Raw genomic sequence first — 25,743 nt, forward strand, 5'->3', positions numbered from 1 at the left:
CTTTGTATTTAATTTTTACTACACACCTGAAAAAAAAAGGCAAATGTTTTTTTAAAAAATACTTTGCTCTTATTTTCTGGCATGCGAGATGAAGTGGACTTTATAAAATAAAACGGCTAAAACATTTACAGCAAGATATTACAAACAACTGTCACGCAATCAATAAAAAAAAAGACATGGTCAGTATTTGATACTGTGCGTGTTTGTGGTGAGTCAACTTAATTTCGGCAGATTGTTTGAGATGAGATTGCAGCATCATAGTATAGGACGTTTTAATACTATTACAGCCCCAACTATAACGCGTTCTCTTCTAATATAAGGTATGACATTGACTGGTTTATACAAACTAGATAAATCGTAATCGCTTATCTGAAGCTTTAAGTATACCGACCATCCGGCTATAAGTCCATCATCGATGTTTTTTTTTTCTGGTGAAACCTAAATACGAAATTGATAGCCCGTAAACTTTTTAATTAGGTGAAACCGGCCCTAGGAATATGAATCAGGCGGTCACGGCGCGGTGTCCACGGCCGCGGCACTCGGCACTCGGCAGTCGGCCTGCGGCCAGTGTTTTAGATTTAGTTATCGCGAGAGCGTAGCGCAGGGTGGTCGAGTTAGTTGTGCGCGTCATATTCCATCGCTCTCCACACTTTACGATTTAATCTTCCCGGTATAAAGTAATAACTATCCATACATTTACCGTTTTTAAATATAAGAAAACTTAACTATTTTTGTATCTAAAATAAAGTGTATATATTTATAGAGTTAGTCGATGAATATTTCTTAAATAAAATTTAGATAGATTACATACTCAACCTGAAAAATTTGCCACATTATAATTTTTACAAATTCAGCTTTAAAATTTTCTTAAAATTCCTATCCCTGCCTTCTAGTAATGCTAGAACTAAAAATTAGCTAAACAATAAATTAGCTGCGCAAGAAATTCAGGTACAATTCGTTGATACACAAAAACATTATTGAAGTGATAAAATGACAAAATCAATCACCTTGTTACAAAGTATATCCAAATTTTCATAAAATAAAATAATTTGTGTAATTATCAATTATTTGGTATGTAATCATTTTTACTCGTCTGCTCTTATGTTAACAATACTTTTATAAGCGTGTATTTAGACATTTGTATGCCTCAATAATATAAACATTTTATATTAAATTGTTTATTTACATGACAGTGAAATTCTGTACATAATTCTAACGATATTAAATCTCAGAACATAATATTTTTAACAAATTAACTTAAAAGAACGTTTAAATGTAAAATTGAAATGATTAAATATTTGTTGCATATTGAGTTACTAAGAAACAAACTCATGCTCTTGCAATCGATCATAAAAATTTGCTGTTTGAATAGTTTGAAAAGAGTTGTAAGCGGGAATGAGATTAGCCATTGAAACCTCGTCCGTAGAGGATAAAGTCCTATACTTTCACATCGCAGCATTGATGCTATTTGTTCCAAGAGCTTTTATCTATACATATATTTAAACGTGTAATTTCGTTTTCTCAAGATCACTCGATTATATCATTACTAATTTCTTCATATTGTGGACTCAATGATCGAAGTGAACAAAAACTAATCTGGTGAAGCAATCGAGCTTATGTGATGGAGCAGGGACAACGTTTGAACTCTTCTGATGTTTGGGCGACGGGAGGGATGCAAGAAGTGACACAGGTTTCGGGTGTCGCGGGTGGAGTGATGGGGATCGACGGGATGGAGGCGGGGTTAGAGCTGGACGTGTTCCATCAGCCGGACGTGCTCGTCATCATACTGTACGTAGTGGTTCTCGTCGCTTCACTCGGCGCCAACACGCTGCTAATTTTTATCGTCATCAAGTTTCAATACATGCGGAGGTCAGTTACTCGATAATTATTTATTTAATTTAGATCAGAAAACAGATATGCACCTATACGTATTTAAACAGACTTTGCACTAGAAGGAATAGGTGCAGACTCAACTACAGGCTGACGTAACTAAGCTTGCGCTTAATAAACTTTATTAAGCTTTACCACGGACGCAGGCACCAACTGTTGCTCTCGAATTAGCTCTTGGAACACGCAGGTAAGGTTCTATTCGAACAATCAACAACAGCCTATCTGCAATCCAGCTTCGATGCTCAAGTCTCTTTATTTTAAAATATTTCGGTCTATCTATTCGTACTATCGTCTAATAGGTATTATGATCACGAAGTGAAATAACGAAATGGGTGTTCGCAGTCAGCCTGTACCTAAATCTTCGATAACAACAATCATTGAAATGAAATAAAACATGGTGCCAGTAAGGCTAAGATTGGTACACGTGGTCAGCTTTTAATGTTTTTCATATATTTTAATAGATGAGTTTTACGATGCATTTTACTGAGCTAATGGAATTGCCCAATAAAACAGACGCCGCTATTTGTAGCGAAAATCTTTTTTTGAATAACATCTTTTACTTCTTTGTTTATTTTTCAAGGCAGTGAAATTAATTCGCACCATTACTTATTAAACCAATTAAACTGAACGATGGCTAATGATTACTTTAACTTTTCAAGTTGCTTTGAACAACCTTCTATTATATATTTTTTTTTAATTCTCACGCTTTTTTTAATGTTCTTAACTTCAATATAATGTTGTCACATACTAGTTGGGGATAACATTTTAAAGTTTCGTACTTGATTTTATATTTATTTGAAAAACGATTGTTAGCTATGGAAATAATCTAATAATTATTAGTAGAGGAAAGATGAAATATATGAGGGCACATAGTGACGGATGTTAATTAAACCTGGTAGATACCGCATATATTAATTATATGCCCTTTTAGAATCAAATGTATATGGGGGAAATATTATTTCATTCGATTTCCTACTCTCATAATATTATATTATAGAGTGGGGTAACGACTGACACGTACACATGTACCTGATTCACGGACGCTCTTTGTAGTTCTACCTCAAAGGAACCTCTCGAGGAAATTAGACCACCACAATTTTTCGATTCAAGCTATAAACGTTTTTATAAACGGATATTTAATTTCCGTACAAATATACATTTATATTATTAATCACGTAAGTATGTAGTAAACATTTTAAATGCATAATAATTAATAATATACCTTAAAAATTATAATGGAAATGCTAAATATAGAAAAAAACATGGCTGGCTCCTCTTGATTTGGTTCTTGATATGCCGAGATATCTGTCTGTCGTCAGGTGATTTGTCAATTGAGCAAATAATACAGGTATCGACTTTTCCACTTGACTGGGCTTAATGAACATCGTACGGATGAGTTGTTGGCGTGTCTTTGGGTATTTGTGGCTAGGTATGCCTACAATCAGTTTAACATATACAAATATACACTGTATATTTTATTTTAATTAATAATTGAAAAATAATAGATAGAGAGACATAAAGAAAACATATGTATGGTCACGGGTACCTTATTTTGAATGATAAAAGCGTAACGTAAACACAACGAATGAGCGATGTGCGCTATTGTTGCAACGCAACGCCCTGACACGATGCAGCCGCCCTCTAGGGCTTACAATTTATTCAGAAACTTCTATTCCATCGATTACTTTAAATATAATTTATTAAAATATATGGTAATGGTATTATTTAAATAAGTGAACATCAATAATTAAAATAGGTCTGGTGGATTATATCACACAGTATCAGTTGTAGTATACATAAAATGTATCCAGTGCAGTATAATAATACCGACGTGGGACCGGCCCTAGAGCCAAAGTAGTCCTCAGAACCGTCTTTGTTTATCACTGCAAGAGCCAAAAGCATCTCAGAACGTCTTAAACTAATAAATCGTTGAGTATGTTTATTTTTATTTGCTATTGGTAAAGAACCTACGTTATAAATACATTATTATTCATCTGATCAGATAAAATATTAATCCTTGTATAGTACTGTAACCAGATTATGTATGGATTGAATGAAAATAATACATGAACATCCTAGTTGCGTTTATACAAATTAATTGGATATAATAAATGTAAGAAACAAAATTTTAAAAAAGCGATTATTTTTTAATCTCATCCCAAACACACGAAGACAGAATGTATTTTTTACCTATTCGAATATTGGCAGAAGAATATCATAATAGAGAGTAGAGGCGCCCGGGGCACTGAATTGATAATAAGGGGCTTACAGAGGACTCAGATGGAATAGACAAGGCGGGTAAGACCTGGCTGAAAATTTGTTGAGATCGAGCTCTGAATTTGTTCAGGCACAGTCTTTGTGTTTTTAAGCCATTCTTATTTATAGAACGTTATTGATATAAATTCCAAAATTACAATGAAGTAAATCTATCGCCTATATACAATATATGTAATAATTTATAATTAGGGCCTGTACACGCCGCAGGTGGCGGGACCCGCCGATCCTCCTATTCCGCGTTTACCTGCGTTTTCTAGGCACATCTGATCACCAGCTGCTTTCGATTCCAATGCCTCTTGTCTACAATAATTTGCTTGCAGCCAATATTGTGTGCTAGTTAGTCGGATTAAAAAGTCGTGGTCCAAGGGCTCAGCAAAATTAATTATTTTTTTAAGGAATCTAATTACACGCAAAAAAATGTAATTCCCTTTCGTTCATTCCATCATAGTCCTGGAAATGACTGAAAATGGATTTCCTGAAAATTGTACTAGGTACTCTGAGTTTACTCTGAAACTGCTTGAAAAACCAATAAACAGTCTGATATCATATTTTAAATTATACATATATCTATATTCTATATACAAGAATAAAATCGAGACAACACATTCAAGCCTTTGCAGAAAAACTGTGACAGGCAGTCCTCAATTCACTTAAAAATAACTTTAAAGCACGTAAGTAAACGTAACCAAATTAACTAAATGACTTACGTAACCACTTCTAAATTAAGGTTATCTGAAGACAGGTACTATATTGATTGACATATTGATTCGCGTTGATGAAAAGAAAAGTTGGTGTGTATAAAACAGTATTCCATATTTACTAATAACGGCGGAATCAATTTATAAATTGTTTCAGTGAACAAATTTTAGGCAACGAAAGGCGGAGGTGTATGAGGGCTGAGGTCATGAAAATCAATCGAGTAACAACTAATTAAAATGTCGTAAATTTTTAGCATTAGCTAATGAATGTCACAGGCACACGCAAATCACAAGATGGCCTGACTGTTTAGTCCTTTTAGTTTAGTTAATTACTATGAGTTGTTTCCGAACTTTGTAAATTTAAATGAAGTGATTTACATAAAAACATAATATTACAATAAAGGATTCGTCGATCAACTCGGAACTTAAGAGTATAAATGTGAAAAGTACTCAGAAGTATTTAACGTTCGATGGAATGTCCAGTTTTTAATTTTTACGTAAAAATTTAATAGGTACTAAACTTTGATACAAATATAAATATTAAGTCTTAATTTTTCTTGAAGCAGTATGTACTGGTTATTTGTAAAAATTGTTCGTCAGTGAAGCACAGTTAATTTGTTGGTAGTTTGAAGCTTTGCTTCTCGAAAAGCCTCGTTTTTATTTGCTCGAGTGCAGCAGTTCACGGACAAAGTTGATTTCAATGAACATCATTAACTTAAGAGCTAACTATAAAAGCTTCAAGAAGTTTTTATAAAGAAAAGAATAACCTATATCCTACTTCGATTGAAACGTTGTTTTCATTCAGCGTTTAGTCTATTAGAGTATTATAGTATTCATGAGATTGTGTGCATAAATAATGACAATGTAATGTGTTGGTATCTCGTGTCCTTCGAGATTATTTAGAATTAGATTAGAATCAGCAGATATTTAGGGTATTCCTTACTTTCATTTGTATATATAAAATAATTCTTAAATCGCGAAGTATCAAAGCCGTATAGTCGAGCTCGTGTCGGCGTTGTGAACATTCATTGAGCGATTGTGACGTGTGATGTACGAGAGAGTATTAAACGCAAATAATAGTCCATAATATAGCAGATCCAAAAATATGGCGCCGTAACACATTACTTTTTATATCGCCGTTAATTTTTATGTCAGAATAAAGCGACTAACTCGCTATTATTTTATTAATGCACCATCTGTGATGAAGCCATCACGTTTGTCGCGCCGTAAGCGGAATAATCTAAGCATAGCAGATATGCATAAGTATGTCGACCATGTTGCTTTACATTTTAGACTTATAAATCAATAAACCTAACTTGTTGTAGTCTATCTTAGGTTACATAATATAATATAAACCGAGTATCTTTTGGCGAAGCTCTTCAAATCTATACTAAAGTCTGAAATGTTTTGTCGTTTCCAGCGAAAAGGACAAAAGTCGTAAGATATGGTTTTAATAATAATAATAGCCTTATTTCAGATAGTTTACATTTATATTTCTATCTCATTCTTTTTAGGTATTTGTGTGCTCTTTTTTAGCAAAGGCCTCTTGCTAATTCCGCCATTCCTGTCTGCACTGCCATGTACCACCTGCTGTTTCCTTAATTTGGTCTATGCACCTTCTAACTTAGTCTTATGTCTATTTAAGATATCGAACGTTACAGTACAATACGGTACAGATGAAGTACATACTTACAAAGTAGGTAGTAATAAACTATTGTACTAGTGGGTATAATTTATAGATTTAATCTCTGCTCCTGTAAGATTTTTCTATATCTTAAATTGTAAGACACTGGGTGCTGTAAAAAAACTACATACATTTACGTTATCTGGGCTACTCACTCTAGACATAAACTTCTTTCTAGTACTTTCAATGTCCAAAATGTATTCCAAGTAAGTAGCATTAATTCGTCTATTTTATTTTCATTGGGAAAGATTTCGCACATTTAAATTCATTATCAGTACTACGAAGTACTGGAAATAAAATTATTACTTTTTAAAATTACCATTATTTATATTATAATTAAATAAAAATTTGTGCGGGAAGATAATACCGAATTCTTTGTTACAGACATATTGTATGATTCAATGGCTTAGCATATAAAGGCCGTACCATTTCTCAAACTATAACCATCAGGGATGATTGTGATAGAGTTGTTAGCATTCGCAACTGCCCGCCCACGCTCATTTTATTTATAAGGTGCAAGTGCACAATCAGAATAGAGTACCACAAATTAGGAAATTATAAAGCTCCTGAGTCTCAAGCTATCACAAAGTTATGAGGCAGTAAATTAATCAGTATTGTAAAGTTCATCGGTACAAACAGTTGTAATTGTTGTATAATTAATACAAACTCAAAGTTGCCTCCGGTTCAAAGATACTTTAACTTTACGTCTCTAAAATGACTAAATTGTATGACAGCGAACTGCCCTGCGATTCTGTAACTCACTTTTCGAACTCACACGGCGGTTTTCGCATCGGCGGTCGCTCTGAAATCAGTCGTGAAGCAGTCATTTTATGATTTGGCATTCTAATAAACAATAAACTACAAGCTCCCACCTTTTCAGAATGCCAAATCATAAAATGACTGCTTCACGACTGATTTGAGAGCGACCGACGATGCGAAAACCGCTGTGTGAGTTCGAAAAGTGAGTTACAGAATCGCAGGGCTGGTACCACTGAATGAATGTATGATGAAACATACATTCAATGTTAATAATCACTACTGTTTGTCTTCTTACTAGGAGATAGTATCCTATTATATTAAGAGATCAAATGGCAACTTGTAAATATTAGTTCAGTTACTAAATACAATTTAATTTTAGAATTTATTGTATTATTTGAGATATCGAAGTCACAATGCTTATAAGCAATGGCGGAATGATTTTTATTGTTTAGATGTTGCCTATATTTGGATGTATGGCTCGGGTTCAAAACGTATTTTAATCATTATTATTTTCGTTGCTAAATAATATCAATTGTTCTCCAACTGACCTAAGTCCCAAGTCTAAGTATTCAATGAATAATTAATCGTTTACTGGAAACAAAAGATAATAATATGATTGTTTCCAAGTTTCCAAAAGGTTTGGGAATCGGAACAAGATATTCGAGAGAATAAAGGTCATAATATCTTTTATGACGATGTAAGTCTCTACTCGTAGTAGTCCTTACAAATACTGTCCTAAGAGGTCAGAGAGGAAAGGAAAAATAAAATTTGGTCCATCGACGACCGAAAACTTCTCAGAGACTGTAGAGCGATCTGATCGTAACTGTCGAATTTTCTTTATAGCGTATAATTGATTGATTGATGATGACGCAGCTCGTAATGAAAAAGTTCACACATGCTGGGACCTCTGGCGGCTGGCGATTATTATAAATTTAATTTTCTAATAAACTCTTGAAATAGTAAGGTCGGTTTGTATTGTAAAAGGTTGATACGATAAAGAACATAATAGTTTTTGGGATTTGGTATTCATGTCAGCTGGGTAAAATATTTCAAAAATCAGTTTAGCAGGTGACAGATTACTTACAAAATATAATAAAGTGTGTACTATATGGTCGATTAAAGAATGGTGGGACGACACCTAATTCGACGACATTGGATTACTTAACACAGTATCGCTTTAAGTAAGTTGCGAGATGAGAAGCAGGTGCCAATGGTTTTGTCAGACGGCAGACCTTTAGACCTCTGGCAAGAAAAATGAGCGAGATTATTAGCTTAGACTACTTAAGAAGGATTATCACTCAAAATTCTATGAACAGGAGTTCTAGGCGGTTTTTTACGTTAATAAAATTTACTTAAACTTGTTAGCTTAGATTTCGAATAAGAAGTAGCTTTGTAGAAGATTTTTATTATGAAAAGGTACACATGTAAAGCAAAATGTCGCGGTATCTACCTTTAATCCGAACACCCTCCTAAAGCTTCAAAATGTGAAGCTTTAGGTGTCAGCAGTTTCGTTCCGGATTAGTGTTGTATTTTCTCGGTATTTTTTATCTTTTAAAAAGTAAAATATCGAGCAGTAATAACTATTATAGCGGTTTTTTAATTTTCATTATTACATTTATCTAACACATACGTAAACTTTTCCGTAGAGAAACCTTGGCAATATTTATTTTATTTATTTATTTTCTCCACATCACTATCTTTACAGGCTAACCTAATACAATAGTGTGGTCCTTAAATATAACATATCATAATAGAAACAAATATAGTGTAATGGCATCGAGTTTTTTGGTTTGAGTGTTTTCATAGTAATCTAATGATTTTGATCGACTAATCGAACCCGTCTCTTATGGATGTGATTTTCTAAATACCCCGGAGGTCTGTACGGAAACGTAACCGAATCCCTCGTCATTCTTCAATATTAAATTATCTGCTTGTCCAAAATTGATGCGGATTTTAATTGATATTCCAATTAGTTACGGATTAGTTTAAATTCTCTGACAACGCTTTTCAACATCAGTCTAATGATACTCTAAAATGTATAACCCCATTTCCAATTGTATCGCGTTACGTGATGCACGAATATATTCAACAGCTACATGTTAAGTTAGAATTAATTATTGAGTATGCTGAATTTACCCAACAATATGAAAATGTGGTCTAGGATATGAAGAATCAAAATATTATTCCAACTTAGTATGGTTAAAGTCTGTTTATATGCGATAACGACGTAAGTGGTTTTAGACATGGTCTGCAATATTCTGGAGTAATGGTTAACTTCAATCTAGTAACTGGACTCTGTATTAGTTATAAGTGAAGTCAGAGGGAGGTGTGCCTAAGCACAGAATAGTCATTATGGTAATGGACAACTTGTGTGCACACAAGGTGTTTAATACTCATTACCAGTCAAATATCATACAAGTTTAGCAGGGTATGTTCATAAGCAGTATTTATTAATATTATAAAGTCGTTTATTATTATATAAATATCGAGATGGAACGTTCGCCTACAGTCAACACAGAAAAAAACTAAAAATACATAGAAATATTTCTTATTTGTATTGATTGTACTTCTCGGAGAATTGAACGTATGAAATGTTAATTAGTTTATTACACTGACATACTGTGATACCAAAAACAATAATATTATTGAGAAATTATTAGTTAAGACAAATTCTTTTAGGCCGCATTTATTATATGTAAACTACTATATTTTAGTGTCAATATTAGGCACTGATATTAGATAAATCTAGAAGATTATAAATCAAAGATACATCTTTAACGGTGAAATACACAGAAATTGCAAAAAAATCGAGAAGTGTTTGGAGAAAAGCTAATGATATAAAATTCTAAAATCTTCTTAAAAAATAAAGCCGAATAAAACCGTGGAATACTGGAACTATTGACCAAATGCTAGAGGTTCATATATCCATATCCGCAATATCAATGTTTCCATGACTTTATAATGCTTCATAGTCGAAGATATCGTGCGTCGGCTTTACCTAAGGAAGTAGATTTTTGCTCAAATTTATAGTTCAAAGAGGGGTTTTAAATTCGCGACGACAAGCCCATAATCCAGTCTTAAGTTTTAATTGATTTTGGACGCAGAAAATAACTCACAACACTCTAGACATTTTTTTATTCGCATTTAATAATAGTCAGTGCAGTGTTTCTGCTCCACGAGAGCGAAGGGCGCAATAGCAACTCGGGGAAACTGCAGAGACTGTCTTGTGACCCGGAACGAATAGGTAACAAACTTTCATAAAAATTGTGGGTAGTAGTTAATCGTCGTATAATGATGCAGCCATAGTTTTCTTTTAGCATGAGTTATGATTTAAAGTATTATTATCAAACTCTGTCAACTGAGAGGAAAACAATGTACTGCACTTTATTGTTTTTTTTTTCAAATTAAAACATATTAATGGCCGTTAATGAAATACCACTTTTAGTAAGTGCGGACTTTTTTATTCCCAAGCTACATGACATTATAAGTACGTTTGTGTCTTCTGAATATAGAACCTTAAAGTATAGGGACCACCAGATCTCTTTCTCGGGCCACTTATAAACTAAAAAAAAAACATTTTATAGAATTTGTTATTAGTCCGTCTCGGTAAATTGTGTAGCAATGCATTTTACAATATATAAAATATTCCACTAAATATTTTACTCAACAAAGATGACAACTAGAGACAATGGATTAACGTAACGCAACGTTGGGTATACACTGTCACACTTGTTTGCGGAGACTGATTGAAGGTGACGGATGACCTGAGGGGACGAGGCATCGCCCACTTGCGGCGACCCTTTAGCTTCGAAAGGAATCGGGCTACTAACTATTCCAATTTAGAATAATTAGCGAACAGGCTGAAGATATTACGTGATCACTTACAGTTACATAGACCATTAAAGGTCGCTTGTTGAAAAACACTCGAAGTGAAATTGAAAAAAAAAAGATTAATTTAATAACACGCTGGTTTGAGGTTATGTCCAGGTCCAAACTTTAATTCGGTGCATAAACCACAGAAAATATTACATTTTAATCATTTTAGACTAAAAGCAAGATGCTTCAATTGAAATTGGGACGTGATCCTAGAAATTTATTCGTAGCTGTTGTTGACGTTACGGTAAACTACGATTTTATTGTCATTTTGCGAGGTATGCTTTGTAATTTTTTTTTTATTATTGTAACCAAGGTTGATAATTATATTTGTTGCGTCATTGCGCAAGCTTTTTACTAGGCGTAGGTTTAAATTATTAATGTAAGGTGAGGAGACGCGCCACCGAAAGGTCGTAGAAGGAATAATACAATTCTCTCAATACAGTTAACAATATTCCCATAATCGAACTCATGATATGGGTGAGAAAACCCTTGAACAACGACAACATAAACATGTAAACACATAAAGAGATCTTGGTCGATTGATGGATATTATGGTAATAAGAGCGATTTCCACACTATTACTAAGCACCTTTTTAATTCTATTTTAAAGTTATATACGGCCACTGGTTGAATATGCTTTTTTCACCTGGGACCTCCATTTCAAGAAAGATATCTCACTTATTCAAAATGTACAACGGAGAGCAACAAAAACGGTCAGAATTAGGAACACGAAAATATGATGGACGGTTCGAAAACCCTTTCAATTTTATTTCTATTATAATGTTCAACACATTAATTATTATATATTTATTTAAAACGAAAACAAGCATCATCGAGGTCATTCACAAAAACTAAACACCGTAAAAAGTAATCCCATACAGGGTGGTGCCATGGAATGGACTGGAGGAGGAATAAAATTCTCTGGGAATCCTGACCATTTTAAAATAAATTACATGGTTTTTTCTAATCCTAAACACTATCCAACACACTTATCAGCATTTAGCAGCTAGCGTGATTGCTAAATAAAAATAATTTAAATACTCAATTGCCTGCCTCGTCAGGTCACATTTATGTTATGACATTATCTAATTGATGATCTATATATAGGGTTGGCCCTAAGAGGGTTTGGTCAGTGTACATTATGTTACCTATAAGAATTCTTTCTCTCTGTTTGAGTAATGTTTTCGTTTCGGTTTGTATTGATTGTATTTTTTTTTTCTCTATATCTTTAGTTTCTAAGTAAAGTAATTTGTCTTTTCCATAATTATAACCAGTTTTATATTTTAAAATTAATAGGTATGCAGTAACGACAACGTTACAAGGGCGAATGTAAATGTGAGTGAGTTCACTTTGAACTGAAGAAGACCGTGCCCTGCGAGTCGTCTGTATTTACTGGCCAATTAGCCAGTTTACTCTTGAGCTGCTATTTGTTTATCTCATTAGGGCACATACATAATTTACTTTACATGGACTTGTAAAGTCTAGTTTTATTGCATTACAACTATTTGGGAACTATGGGATTTCAAGAAAAGATCGCAGCGCCTGCTTAAAGGGCATCAAACGCTTTTGTAAGTTACTCAGCAATTGTCGTATGTCGTAGTACATACATTGTCTCTTAAAGTACATGTGAGAAATATTTGATTTAGTGTAATTATATAATTGTAAGAGAGCAGAGATTGAAAAGAAACGTTAATTATATCTATTGAGCGTGACGCTCTCGGAGCTATTCCCCGGCTGACTTCGTTAATTTCCCAATTGATTGAGCGATAAACCTCTCTTGTATATTCCCTTCATATTTTAAGGCTTTCTTACTTAATTGGGGCGTCTCGTGAATCGACTGGGAGCGTATTTCGTTGCGGCTTAATACTTGATATATATTAATTATAAAATATCTTAGCTGTGTTGTCTTAAAGCAATTAAACATCCGAAAAATTAAATTTTATTGATATTAAACATCAAACTCTGATTAAATCAATATCACGCGAATTACATACTCGAATTCATATTTTAACATAGCATAGTTCAGTTTAAACGATTGATTATATTTAAAGGAACGAAGTCTATAAGTGCCACCAATGAAAACTCGTTATTTTTCAATTACGCCTAACTCGACGTGAATCGGGTTTCAATTTCTTGAGTGCTTAAATATAATGTTTTAATAATACCATCGTGCTAATTTTTGTACATTTATTTCAGCGTGACGAATATATTTCTGGTGAACCTTTCGGTGGCGGATCTGTTGGTGACTCTGTTCTGTATGCCGGTGCAGATTTCCAAGTCTGTGACGCTGCTTTGGCCTTTCGGAGAGCTTATGTGCAAGACTGTAAATTTTCTGCAAGGTAAATATGTCAAACAAACATTAAAACCTCAAAATCGGTCGCTTAAGAATCACACATTAGTTTGTGGAGGTATGTTTATAAAACCATTCAAGTAGTGATATTTCCATACATGTAAACTAAGCCATAATAGTATTTTATCAAAACTTGCCTTCTCGATTCATATAGAGCCTGCGATTCATAAAAACCTTTTTATTACAGGACACAGCTGTATTGTCTTAATGCCGGCAATTTATCGTACTCGGTGAAATATCTGAAACGTAATTTTAAAAGTGTAACTCTGTTGGCGACGTTTTCAAAGTTTAAAACGCTAGAAAGCTAAAATTAACCCTCGAAATAATTATTTAAAAATGAATTGAATCTTGAAAGGAAAATTTAAGTTTAGATTAAAATTCTAAGAAGTCACGACTCACCAAGGGTAAACCGAGCCACCCGGACAAATTAAGTTTTATTCTTGTTCAGTTATTTTTCACAATCTTTTAACGTTTATTACAACCCATTTCTAAGCGCAACGCATCACCCATAAAACTGATTTAGAACATCAATACTAAAGTACTTACACAGTTATTTTTACAATTGTAAAAGTAGTAAGCAATGTTCTTTTGATGATATATTTTACAAACGAAAAAATCTTATGCCTCATTGCTAATGTAGTGCTACACAAAGATTATTTAGTATTAAATGAAAGATGGTAAATCTTCATAATTCACTCACTCGGGAAAACACATCACATCCTAACATTTTTATAATCTTAAGTTTCTTAAATAGGCGTGGCAGTTTCATCTTCGGTCTTCACGATAACAGCGATGTCTGTGGACCGGTATTTGGCGGTGACGCAATCTGTTCGTGCGGCTTGGCTACCGTCACGACGAGGCGCGTGCGCATTGCTGGTGGCGCTGTGGATGGTGTCGCTAGCTATATTTGCGCCATTGCTCGCCGTTGCTGCCGTACAACGGGAGACCGTGCCCGTCCTGCTCACCACACGTAACGCTTCGGTAATTCTACATACTATATGTCCTGTTCGACTCTGGTCCTGTTGAAGGTAATAGCTATTTACTAATCGAACTATGTATTTGGAAATGCCATATTAAAAGCGCTTTCCGGGCCTTTAAAATACAACCATTTTATGGTATTAAAAAAGTTCAAATCATTATAAACTTTTGCAATAAAACATATGTAGCCTTTAAAATAATTGGAAATTTAATAAATATTCAATTCTTATCGACAAAAGATTTTTCTATTAAGTTAAGTTTCGATTTCAGAGACGTCTTTGTGAGGTAATTAAATAAAGAGCGCCCCTCGACTCGAGACTGGGTGCAAGACATCTGTTGGCCATCTTTATTCGTGATAAAACGCTTAAGGTCCATTCTCCGTCTCCCGAGACTCTGCGACACATGAGTAATCTACAATTTATTACTAAGACAATTGTAAAATCCAAACAAATAGTGTATATAATAGAAAACAAAGAGAAAAATATTTCTTTTAAGGATTTATATAAAGGTATTTTCTTTGTGGTGTTGTACAATAATATACGTAGTTTTACTGAAGACTTTACGTTGACGAAAACAATGAGTGACAGTAAGATGTCAAATCAAACTTATTTATTTTTGTACATTGTCAGTTTATACTAACCTGAATAAGGTTAAGGAATGTTGAAACATAAGCATTAATAAGTAATTATATGAAAAAACTCTAATAAGTAAATACCGCTATAATAATAAAGCTCCGAAATAAAATTTAACTCGAGACCTGAAATGCCAAGAATACAATTGAACTTCAAATAATTATAGTGATTAATATAAATGTTACAAGTTAGTTTTTGTATATCTTTCATTTTAGCACAGACATAAAATCCGTCCCCGTGGGGCTGTGATTGTGTTTGTCGAGAGTAAGTTGATATCTCTACGAGCCCAGCTTTATAAGGAATTGCTTTATCTTTAGTATTGTTAGCTTAAGTTAAAATCGGAAGAATAAACAACTCAAATTGACGACTCATTGGTCTAGTGGTTAGTACCCCTGACTGCGAATCCATGGGTCCTGGGTTCGATCCCCGGCTGAGACGAACATCGATGTGATGAGCATTTGGTGTTGTGCTTAGGTCTTGGGTGTTTAAAAATATGTATTTATATGTCTATCTATCTATAATATGTATGTATATCCGTTGCCTAGTACCCATAACACAAGCTTCACCAGCTTAGCATGGGACTAGGTCAATTGGTGTGAATTGTCTTTAAAAAAAAAAAAAAAAAGAGAGACATATTTAAGTATTCTTTAATAAAATAAAATACAAATTAAATTGACTTAAATTAAAGTAATGAAGTGGGGAACTTTAAATTGGAAGCCTGAAGGATGTCAAAGGATTCTATTGTTTCCATTACGATTAATTCATTACAAAAGTGTAGCTTGATTAATGTTATATTAAAGTACTGGTTTCGGAATCAATTGGAAGTTAGTTATTAATGAACTGGCGATGATATGAACTTAAAGACATTATTTAAGAATCTGAGAGTTTGAATGTGTGGCTCGTGGAATAATTTAATTGGTTAAAACTTATTTGTTTTCAAGTTCTTGGAATTAATTAATTATATACTGAACGAATTGAATTCACGAAACAGAGTGCTTTTAACTTGATATATAACATCAATATTCAAGCTTAATCGTTGTAATGAGTTTACAACTTCGGTTGTATTCACTAATTATAACATATTAAACACAGATCCAATGCCTGCTTGTATGCCTTATCGCTTCTATAATATGTAATAGATAAGGAAGTGATCTCCCTTCTAGTATTATGAATATAATGTTGAATAAGATCGTTTCCTGAACCGCCCGATCTGCTACCGAGCTATATGCTATGTCACTAAGCCTCGGATCCTAATTAAGTTATAAACAATAGTGCTATTTACTTAAAGACGCATGCCATTTGAAAAAATATAATGGTGAATTCCTTTATGAAAGATATTAATAATTTGCAAACACACACACATAATAGGCAGATTCATTATATTTCCCTTTATACATACATATGTATATATAATACAGGATTATAATTCGTGTAATTTTAAAATGTAGTTAAAAGATAATAATAGTATAAAATATTTTATGAAGAAGAAGCGTTTAAAATTATAATAAAACTTCAATTCCACGATAAAAGCATTACTCGAGGAATAAATAACTAGACCCGAGCCGTCTCATTAAAGGGATCTCAAAGCGAAAACTTCACAAAATATTGTACCCAAATAAACAATTGAAATTCAAGTAGCAGAGATTAATTTGTGTACTCTTTCGAGTGAACTGCCTCGTGAATGACTGCAGAGAAATGATATTGACACGTTCAGAACAAAGGCGTTTTATAAATTATTGTTGTTGCTTGTTAATTAAAGGAATGTCGGTCTTCATCAGGTAATCCCTCAAGCGGCTCTATCAGTGACCGCAGCCCGTGGACTGCTCACGCCCCTCGGCCCGTGTGAGTCACGTGACGGGCCGAATACCTCATTATATTGTTATCTCCATATGTTGCAAGGGCAAGCTCTAGTATGAAGTAGCTTGATAGTTTTATAACTAAGAAACTGCCCTAGACAAGGGCAGACTTAATGTCTAGTTGCTATAAAACACATGGTGGCGACAAAAAATGATAAGAGTAAATTTTTACGATGCGCGCGCACACCGTCACAGAAAACCGACACCCTGAAATTATGTATAGTGAACATTTTAGTTTTTTCTATTGTTAGTGTCGTTTTTTCTACAAACGTAGACTAAAACTTCTTGTTACGCCAAAGAAGTATAACTTCTAACGCGTGTACACACACGTTTTTTTGTTTTTATGGTCTTGAACATTACACATGAATATATTCTAACAAAGTTTTTGCTTTAATAGACTTTATCATTTGTATGTTCACATCATGTAAGAGACGAAACTATAGAAGTGTCTGTTTTTAATATTTTTATTGACATTGATATACAATGTATATATTATTAGGTCATTAAAATTTTATCAATTATTACATTAAATAAATGGTTATTTTTGGCAATGAATTGTGAATAATTATTTAGAAAAGTTGCGTAATAATAATTGAGGTCGTCCATTTAATTACCACTCCATGTGATGATGCCTGTCTCCTCCTGAAACCTCAAAAAAAAAAATTAACGAGTCAATAACAACTACAAATTGTAAGGAAATAGGAAATGTTCGCAATGATGAATGGATTTATTTAATACGAGCTTCGAGCACTTCAATTGTTAACGGATTGATTTATGAGGCTTACAACACTTGCTCTATAGAAAATACTCAGATTTTATTTGAACTATCAACAGTTCAGGCATATTTTTGAGCTTCGCAATAAAGAGTCTCTCTGTTAAACCAATATCGTTACAACAATAAGTCAGCTATTATTATTTATTTGGGTTTATGTACGAATAACCAAAAATCATGTGAAACACTAATTTAAATTATTTATATGCCGTAGTATATTAGTATTATTTCATGCATTTAAAATTAAATCCGAAAGATTATTTACAATAATTGTTTATTATTATGTACATATCCTATAACAATTGGACTTTACATTGATTCATCAGTTTATCGCTTTCGTATTGTTTCTAATTCTGGTGTCCATCTTGCTTCTTTACATACCTCCTTGATATGTTTGTTTTATGCTTCTCACTCGATTTGCATTTTTACTTTAATCTGTTAATTTAAATAGTAGGATAGGTGCTTCCTCATTTTATTTAAGTCCAAGCGAGCCCTCTAGATACTGGCTCTAGGACTGCTGAGAGTAGTCTCTGTTGCCTTATTCTTGTGAGTGCTCCAGTATTTTCTGATTCTACCATGCTTTACTAGTATTTAATTACTGCATTATATTTAGCTCTACTTCCTGTGATTTGACAGCAGACCATATTGCTGAATGATGAATTGTGTCTAATGGTCCAAGATCCCAGGGCCGCCAGACATCACGTATTTTCTGACGGATGAAATGTGGACGATTGGGTAGTGTAAGTATGTACTATGATCGTATGCCTACCTGCTAGCTTGGTCAAACGGCCAATTTCCAGGTATCAGGTAATTAAGGTACACAAAAACATTACTTACTTCACGTAAATTCTCATGGCTGATTTTTATATATGTTTTCGAGTGTATAGTTAAAAATAAATTGTCAATACTCCCAGACACTTTCCGTCGGCCATATTGCTTAACAGACGCTTTAAGGGTCTCAAAATAATTAGTCAACTTCACGTAAATTCTGACGCTCCATTTTTATATATGTTCATCCGACAACTATTTTAAAAGCTTTGACAAGAAGACAGACCGATCCAAGGGGCCAATCATCCCCTAAACTAAATTTTAATATCTCTATGAGTGAGAGAGCATTATCTACGCGCATGAGACTGAGTGAGACCGACTGCGCTGTTAAAGCCATGAAAATTACTTGAAAAATTATTACTATTCAAAAAGGGCAAGCAAAAGCCGTTTAATATTTTGAAGAAAAATGAAGAGTACCAACAAAGCATTTCACCGTTTTGGTACGTTGGATTTTGTTGGTGATGTAGATGAAGAAGAACGTGTATTCAACATAATACAAAAATTTATCTGTGATGTTTACAATTTTCCTGGAATAATTGATGTAGATGCTGCCAGACTACAGTTGTTTATCATTTACATACATGATATCTGATATAAATGAAGAATTCAATCGAAAGAATTTAAGAAACTTCGATGCCTGTAACTTACCACCTTGTAAAAGTGAGCTTTGGCAACAGTTTCGACGGGCTAGCTTTGGAACAATGCAAGTATGAAGATAATAAATATTTTCAACCCCGAAAACAATGGCTGGACACTACAAGATGGTAAATATGATTTTCATTGGTTCGATGGAGATCAATTACCGGGTTTTGTCAGTGAGTCGCTGGATTCTGGAAGAACAATCAGGTAAATTATTTTCGTTTCTCATATTATTTGTATCTTTTTAGTTTTTTCAGACCTTCATTGTTTAACTTGTTTTTTACAGAGGAAGAAAATAAGGATAATGCTGATGATGACGATCACGATTTAGATATTCAATTTCAAGATTGATATTTGATGATAATGAAGATTAAAAGCCACTGTTAAGAAATATTGAAGAATTAATATTTTTCCACTTTGTTTCCAAATTTCCAATAAATAATTAATTTAAAAAATTGCTGCTATTTAAATATAAGTGGTATTTTTAAAAAATATTTTTTAGTTCTAATTAATAAATTGAAAAAAAAAAATGTCGGCTAACTTTAGTATTATTTATTATGTGTCAATTTTTTTCTTATTTTTGTTGCTACAATTTACTGGTCAACAAAAGTTCTAAAAATAATAAAATATCTGTTCAAGTAATTTTCATGGCTTTAACAGCGCAGTCGGTCTCACTCAGTCTCATGCGCGTAGATAATGCTCTCTCACTCATAGAGATATTAAAATTTAGTTTAGGGGATGATTGGCCCCTTGGATCGGTCTGTCTTCTTGTCAAAGCTTTTAAAATAGTTGTCGGATGAACATATATAAAAATGGAGCGTCAGAATTTACGTGAAGTTGACTAATTATTTTGAGACCCTTAAAGCGTCTGTTAAGCAATATGGCCGACGGAAAGTGTCTGGGAGTATTGACAATTTATTTTTAACTATACACTCGAAAACATATATAAAAATCAGCCATGAGAATTTACGTGAAGTAAGTAATGTTTTTGTGTACCTTGATTACCTGATACCTGGAAATTGGCCGTTTGACCAAGCTAGCAGGTAGGCATACGATCATAGTACATACTAACACTACCCAATCGTCCACATTTCATCCGTCAGAAAATACGTGATGTCTGGCGGCCCTGGGATCTTGCTCTATAACGCTTTTTGATACTCACGACACTTATCGATATGTAACAATTGAACTGAAACCTTACTGAAATCTGGTTTCTTCAATCGACTGCTATTTTTCAAGCGGGCCATCGATTGCCTTCTCTATAATCGATGTGAATAGTTTGTAGGGCGAAGGGAGTAGACCCAACCTCACTCACTCACTCGACGGTAATTAAATAATAATATCATTTCCGATTAGCCACTGTCAACTGTAACTAGAGTCAAGCCGATAACAGTTATTTTAAATGGCATGTCCCTCCGTATAAATACGAGATGGCTTATAGCCATTTACGATAAGTTAATTTTATTGTATACATGATCTGTTCTTTTAATCGTTACTTGTTTTGTTTATTATATAGTAAAATAAACATCTTTTTGTTTTATATATGGTTTCATAATATTATTTATATAAATAATTTGATAAATATGATTTTAAATGTCCTCAGTACTGGGTCGAACGCAACGTGGAGTTCTGCACGGAGAAGTGGCCGGACTCAATTCGCAAGGAGCTTTACGGCACCTTTAGTTTCGTTCTCGTTTACGCTATTCCCGGTCAGTACCCTTCCTCATGATTGTGCTTGGTAATCATTTAAACAAATAGAATCTACTAAAAATTTCTTGTGGATCCAAAGTTCGTCGGAAAAAATGTCTGCATTTAGTTTTAAACCATTGCATTGTTGCAAAGACAAGTTACAAAGACGGGACGGGGCATTGATGAAAAGTTTCTCGATTTTTCGTCCCAAGTTACAAGATAAGATCTATCACACACAAAAACTGTTTTCAGTTTTAAGGAAACCCGTTTTGAGGCATTTTCAGGGCTGCTGATACCTCTTTCATGAAGAAACATTCTAGAGTAAGCTTCCTAGGATTGGGACAAGGAATGATATGGGAAAGAGAGGTAAGATCAGAACCTCCTGGAGGCCACTCCAACCATTCTAGAACGCTTTACGACAAGGAAGGAAGGATACAGCCTAAGATCACAAAAGAGATAAAGAGCACGATCATTCTTGAATTGTAGAGAGGTACAGTTCCTGCCCGTAAAGATCTAGATACACGACCTGTCAATTGACAATCACACATTAAAAGCGACGCAAAGCCAATTCAGACAGAGCTAGCAGAGCTAAGGTCGCGAAAAAGCGAAAGGTCGAGCTGAGCTGTTAACATTTCATTTGAGATTCTCAGTTCTTGAATGGAAGCTCAATTTGGTTTAGAGGTCGATTCCAACGAAGAGATAAAAGAAGCGAATAGGGAAGACCATCAAGTAATGTGAAAGTGTGAAGTGTTTAGTGTCAGTGCTTCATGTATTGCTGAATGTGGTGGTGGAAATTCTGTTTTGATTACATTAAAATTAAATTTTTGAAGAGTTTTACGGCGTTTCTATCCGATCCCCTCGTAAAACTATCATAATTAATACAGACGTCGTTGTACTTAAAAACTTAAACTGAAAAGTAGATTCATTGTCTTAGAAGCGTTAAATTCAACAAAAGCTGAATTGAATTTCGTGGAAAGTTTCAATTATATTATGCAAAAGTTTTTGTGTAAGCATTTCATCTATTCAACGATTATTGTGCTTGAATGTCGTTTGAATTGTTAATAACTTTTGTGCAGGTTGTATAGTGGTGATATCGTACTCTCTAATGGGCAGGCGCCTCTGCTCAGTTCTTCCTCCGTTCGACCAGGGCGCCGGCAGCGCTAACAGTCAGCAGGTATTCATTCAAATTCATATTGTAAGTGACATAGCAAGATATAAAAACTACTAAAAAGAAAATAAAGTAATCGATTCTAGAAAGTACGAAATAAAGATACTAGAGTATATCGTAATTCAGAGTATGTAATTTTAGCAACAAAGTAGTTTTAGCGTAACTTTAATACTTGCTCATGAATATGTGATGGCTAGGTAATAAATAGTTGGTGGTAACACTATCAGTGTGGTCCCGACGCAACCAACCTTCACCCGAGGCAATAAACATAAGCAACCTTTGTCTTCTGGCAACGTTTTATTAGATACGTTTAATTATATTTAGATTAAATATTATGCGTATTAATGCTATAGAAACATAATTGTTACTTTTCTTATCGTGATGTCTATTCTAGGTCAAATAATATTATAGTATTCATTATATTCAGTCACTGTGGGTTATATGTGAACCGCGGAATTATTCAATAGATTTCGCTCGCGCTCTAGATGACATTTCGTAAATGCAAATTCAATTTATTAAAAATCGCTGACGAGGAGAGTCTCGGACTTTGTGCATCAGTGAGCGCATAAATCTCCTGTTCAACGGTAAATTGAATTTGTGGTTTAGAACAAATCTAGAAAATCTTATTATTTACTTCAAATACAACTAATAATTCAAGTTTAATATGCAGCCTAATTGTCTTAACGATGATTGAAATAAAACCTCATTAGTGGTAGTATGACAACAAAGCTCTTGTTACTTTTTATGTCTATCGCAGTGCGGAGCCTCTCGTATAATGAACTGCGTCAGTTTGTTTTTTACGTCAATTATCAGCAACATTTAAGTGAATACAAAATGTATTTGAAAATAAATTCATAACGTACCCATTACCAATAGATTCACTCTTAGTACTTCCGCCGAAGAAAACTAAATAGCAGGAATCTCATACTTCTAAAATGTTTATTGCTGGTATTCTCAATAACAATAACATGCAATATCTCGTTTAAAGCCAATAAACTACTTACAACCAGATCACTCGGAATCTAAAATAACCGCGTATCTCGACGTTCACAAACAAGGGGCACTTACGTCAATACTATTTAATAATGAATGACGTTTAATTTGTAATATTATTTACCTATTGAGTCAAAATTGTTTACTTTTAGATATATTTCTCTCGTATCATAAATAGTGCATTTGATTTTAGCGCATTCGTCTGGTGCGCGAGCGGAAGCGCGTCGCGTGGATTCTGCTGCTCCTAGCTGTGCTGTTCGCGATGTGCTGGCTGCCTTACAACATCCTGCAGCTGTTGGTAGACATCAACGCCGTGCAGCCGGATGCAGTCGCGCCACTCATGCCCTACACCTTATTAGCAGGTTGCAAAGCTTTTCTCTATATAAGTTTAAATGTAAATTTAATAAGAAGGAATAAAGAGGTTAATTTGCAAAGTAGATGAGCATATTGTCTAAATTTTTTCTGTGTCCAGCTTTGAGTTACAAAATTACGTTTTCATTTGTCAATTATATTTTGTGTTGAAGATTCGGGAACAAAATCACACAAAATATTGCCTCTACCATATATAACACAAGATCGTCTGGACTAACTAAAAAGTATTGGCACTGTAGGAAGCCCAGACAAATATATGAACATTCAACATAGTGCGATACACTTAATCGTCAGATGATCGGGCAGTTTTGCTATATAGAGCCGCGAATAACAAATTTCAAACGTAATGGCGGTCTCCATGAAATCTTTTTTTAAATAGCATATTTTCAGGTCACGCGAATTCAGCCATCAACCCAATTGTTTACTGCCTGATGACGCGTAATTTTCGGCGGTCATTGCGCAAGCTGCTCTGTCACGACCCCGGTAACATACACTCTAGTACTCACTTCCATGTAAGTTAAAGATACTTATGGGTGAATCTTAAGTTAAGCTGCAAGTTTCCTTATTATCTCAATCTCAGCTTTCACTCAATAATCCGTTGCTATCAAAATTTCAGATGCACGGGCTGCGTCAAAAGTCCAACACGTCTAGCATGCGTACAGCCACCACGGGGACATTTCGAAGTAGCACCGCGAACCGCCTTCCTCCTCCCGCTGCAGCACCCAACGTCCACTGCGCCAGGGTTAATTGGGCGGCCTCCGTGAAAGACCCTTCGGGGAAAGACCACAATAAGCCACATTACTTGTAAACGACAATTGAGTTGACCACATCCAATGCACTTTCATAGTATATTCGTAAAAGAGAATATTTTCATATTATGTTACTTTAAGAATTGTAAGAAATATTTTTGAATTCAGAGATTGATTATGTGTGTTATTACCGATAGTAATTTTTGTAAATATTCAAAATACTTCTCGATGTATGTGTGTAAGAGCTTAAGACAATTTATTCATTAATTTTCTCTGATACAATCAAAACAAATGTATAAATAGTCGAATATTTATTCAAATTAAATAAGTAAACTTATAACGTTTTAATACCAAGATATTACTTTAATTTTATAATTAAAGTCAATATTTCTAGTCACTTCGTGTATAGCTTTATTTGCCAGTGAGATATTATTTTATTTAAATTAATAAATATGTACGAAAATAAATATTTTGTTATTATTACCTAAAAAAATTACTTACACCAAGGATACTTTCACCAACCTTTTCGTTTAGCTTAAAAAACAATATAACTAACTATGTTTATTATTATATTACAGTTGCGTAACTTTGAAAATAATACCAAATAAAAAGTAGGGGCTCGAAAAAAGAAAAATAAATAGGAATATTTTGCCATAAATTGACTACATAAACTCCTATGTCCCAGGCTGTTATGATGTTGAAAAACAGTTTTTAATGAGCCTGTGGTTTCCCAGTTACGTTTTGTCTGTAGCAATATAAAAATATAAGCATAAAATTAAATTAATTTAATCTAAAAAATCTTAGGTTAGCCATTAAAATCGTACGCAGTGGCTAATATACCAAGATTGCTTAAAGCCGCGATTGGGTCATTTTTGCCCACAAATAATTTTTTATTAATTTTAATTTACTGAAACTGCTCTCACACGCAAACCGTCATGAACAATTTCAGTGCAATCATAAGATTTGGAAGAGATTCTGTAAAATCCCATTCTACAATAAACTTTAAAAAATCTAGAGTATATTATCTATCACTACAGAATAATACACGTTTAACAATTCACGCCAACCAAACACAACACACTTCACGAAACAAATGAGAAATGTTGCAACTGAGACGTCAAAGATCCGGAGTATGGAACGGGGAATCCCCATGACAGCGGCAGGCTCTTTTCTGGGAATCCCCGAATTCTACATAGTGCTGCAGCTGAGCTAGTGGAATATAATAGGAATCCCTGAAAAATAAATTTTTATGCTAGCGATTTTTTTGTTTGTACATTATTTGCTACGCCACTGACTGTACGGTTCCTGATTCATCGGGGTGCTTTAAATAATAGAGGATTTTAGTTTTACTCTATATTAACCACTCGCGTAAAACAATAGAATATATGCGAAATAATGAAATGTTAATTGATATGTAACGAATGGATGCAAAGTAACAGTTGAAGAGAATGCCTACGTCTGGCTATACTCTCGGGGTGTAACTCTGACGAATTGGGTAATCGCTACGCTTTAATACTTAGGAATCCTGAGTGA

General features: G+C 34.0%; 1 protein-coding gene across 2 annotated transcripts; it reads left to right on the forward strand.

Annotated features, from left to right (window-relative positions):
* Window positions 1-592: 592 nt before the first annotated feature.
* LOC125060491 (neuropeptide FF receptor 1-like) lies at window positions 593-24,630 on the forward strand. 2 transcript variants are annotated; one of them, XM_047665435.1, is made up of 8 exons: window positions 593-1,869; window positions 13,381-13,523; window positions 14,289-14,515; window positions 20,843-20,948; window positions 22,005-22,102; window positions 23,283-23,451; window positions 23,852-23,973; window positions 24,078-24,630. In XM_047665435.1, exons 1-8 carry the CDS (start codon window positions 1,622-1,624, stop codon window positions 24,267-24,269), a joined length of 1,305 nt encoding a protein of 434 aa, XP_047521391.1. In that variant the 5' UTR covers window positions 593-1,621; the 3' UTR covers window positions 24,270-24,630. The 2 variants fall into 2 exon arrangements, with proteins under 2 accessions (XP_047521391.1, XP_047521392.1); XM_047665436.1 differs by having other exon boundaries at window positions 23,852-23,944; window positions 24,078-24,242.
* The last annotated feature ends 1,113 nt before the right edge of the window (window positions 24,631-25,743 follow it).

Source organism: Pieris napi, chromosome 21 (genome assembly GCF_905475465.1).
Source record: "Pieris napi chromosome 21, ilPieNapi1.2, whole genome shotgun sequence".
Lineage (NCBI taxonomy): Eukaryota > Metazoa > Arthropoda > Insecta > Lepidoptera > Pieridae > Pieris > Pieris napi.

Excerpts from the sequence above, each read along its gene's own strand:
- LOC125060491 (XM_047665435.1), top strand. The coding sequence starts at position 1,622 with ATGGAGCAGGGACAACGTTTGAACTCTTCTGATGTTTGGGCGACGGGA. Across the intron at positions 1,870-13,380 it reads AAGTTTCAATACATGCGGAG|CGTGACGAATATATTTCTGG; the intron begins GTCAGTTACTCG and ends CATTTATTTCAG. Across the intron at positions 22,103-23,282 it reads GCAGCGCTAACAGTCAGCAG|CGCATTCGTCTGGTGCGCGA; the intron begins GTATTCATTCAA and ends ATTTGATTTTAG.